Genomic DNA, 2,028 nt, shown 5'->3' with positions numbered 1-2,028 from the left:
ATGCCTTTAATCCCAACACCCAGGAGGCAGAAGCAGGCAGATCTCCGGGTTTGTGGCCAGCCTGGTCTACAGAGTGAGTTCCAGGAAAGCCAGGACATATAGAGAAACCCTGTCGAAAACAAAAACAAAACAAAACAAAAGTGCAAATTCCATCAACGTTGGGGCCTGTGCGGTTGATGCTTTGATGCGCATGCTCGGACCACACGCCCGCTGTTTCCTCGAGGACCGTACCAACGTCTTTGCTTTGATTCCACACAGGTGGTACCGGCTTTGCTCTGCCTTAGTGGTCTTCTTCTGGCCCGCGATGTCTCGCCTGCTGTTGTTCTGTCCTTCCCTCCTCCACCACCACGTCGTCCTCTTCTTGAAGCCTGGCAGTCGCCTCACCCACTCAGGACAGCCACGCCACCGAGTTCTGTCGCCCACGGTGAGGTAGAGCCTGCCTAACGGCTCGGAGGGAGCAGATGCCCTCGGAATGTGTGTGTGTGTGTGTGTGTGTGTGTGTGTGTGTAGGAAGGAACAGATGCCCTCAGCGTGTGTGTGTGTGTGTGTGTGTGTGTGTAGGAAGGAACAGATGCCCTCAGCGTGTGTGTGTGTGTGTGTGTGTGTATAGGAAGGAACAGATGCCCTCAGCGTGTGTGTGTGTGTGTGTCTGGCATGAATGTGAATGCAGGAATCTGAAGAGGCCAGAGGTGTTGGATCTGGAGCTAGAGCTAGCTGTAACCTGTGTGATGTGGGTCGCTGGGAATGAAATTTAGGTTCTCTGCTAGAGCAGTAGAAAGTCTAAACAGATGAGCCGTCTCTCTGGCCTTTAAGAAGATCTTCAGCTATGTGTGTGAGGAGGGGGAAACACACCCAGAGTTTTGTGCATAAAAGCTCACAGAGTTGTTTTATTGCTAACCTCCACGCACCTCTGCCCATAAGCCATTTTGTTAACCATAGATTGGGGAAGCCATACTCATTAATACTACTTTTCTTCTTTTTCAGGAATCGGTTGTTGGAATTGCCGTGTTTTTTACGACCTTTTTCACCCCTGCTGCATATGTGCTAACCAATCTGAACCAGTTCAAAGGACAGTAGATGCAAGATGACGTTGAGCATCACTGCAGGTCCAAAATGCTTTTGTTAAAAGCAATGGCCCCTTTACATGAGAAAAATTGCTTCGTTGAACCTATTGTGAATATTCATAACTGTATGTCTGTGTATTCTGCACTTTTTTTTTCGGACTGTGCATTATATTGATGGAAAAAAAATCTGCCTAAGTGTTAAGTAAAATGGAAACACTTGTTCGTGCTTAGTATTGTTTTTCTTTGTACTTTTTAGGGGGTTTGAAATACTAGGGATCCAAGCCAGGGTCTCATACATGAGGGGCACTCTACCACTGAGGTACACCCCAGTGCTTAGAGATTGTTTTCGAAACATCATGAAAGCTGTTAAAAATTTACTAATGAAATAATACAAGGGGAAAAAAAGTCAGTGGGATTGCTATGAAAGGTTGCACTTGGTGATTCTGAGTGACATTAAGAGTTTTATGGATGGGATCACTTAAGTCTAGTAACATCAACTGAGAAAGATTAAACATGTATTTGTTAGGGTCCGCAGATCACTCCACAAAGACCACCACTCACACAGACAATTCTCAAGAGCCTTTATTTATTGAGAACAAATTCCAGCATGCAGGAGTCAACCACACAACAAAATGGCTGCGACCCCGAGAGAAACTGGTAGGCTCCTTTTAAGCCCAGCTAGAGGAATTCCAGGGACAGTTAGGTCATCTCCAGCAAATCCGATTGGCTAAGAAAGCAACGGTTACATTAGTTTAAACTTGATTGGCTGTGACATCTTTGGATGTGTCAGGGAACGCCCAGAGATGTGGCAAAAGAAAAAAGTAGGGGTTTGCAGATCTGCCCTTCTCTGATTGGCTGGGTCTAACCAAGTGGGGGACATTGGGGATGGGGAGGAGGCCCGTGAATGATGAAGTAGCAAACCAGAAGTGTGGAACTGGAGGCCCTGCAAGCAGAGCGGTCTGCT

The 2,028-nt window shown here is 46.8% G+C and overlaps 1 protein-coding gene across 1 annotated transcript; it reads left to right on the top strand.

Moving 5' to 3' along the window:
- Positions 1–304: 304 nt before the first annotated feature.
- LOC130883160 (cytochrome c oxidase subunit 8C, mitochondrial) lies at positions 305–1,077 on the top strand. The gene is made up of 2 exons (XM_057783421.1): positions 305–424; positions 985–1,077. Exons 1-2 carry the CDS (start codon positions 305–307, stop codon positions 1,075–1,077), a joined length of 213 nt encoding a protein of 70 aa, XP_057639404.1.
- Positions 1,078–2,028: the final 951 nt, after the last annotated feature.

Source organism: Chionomys nivalis, chromosome 10 (genome assembly GCF_950005125.1).
Source record: "Chionomys nivalis chromosome 10, mChiNiv1.1, whole genome shotgun sequence".
Classification (NCBI taxonomy): domain Eukaryota; kingdom Metazoa; phylum Chordata; class Mammalia; order Rodentia; family Cricetidae; genus Chionomys; species Chionomys nivalis.
This window is presented reverse-complemented; position numbering and strand designations above follow the sequence as displayed.

Excerpts from the sequence above, each read along its gene's own strand:
- LOC130883160 (XM_057783421.1), top strand. The coding sequence starts at position 305 with ATGTCTCGCCTGCTGTTGTTCTGTCCTTCCCTCCTCCACCACCACGTC. Across the intron at positions 425-984 it reads ACCGAGTTCTGTCGCCCACG|GAATCGGTTGTTGGAATTGC; the intron begins GTGAGGTAGAGC and ends CTTCTTTTTCAG.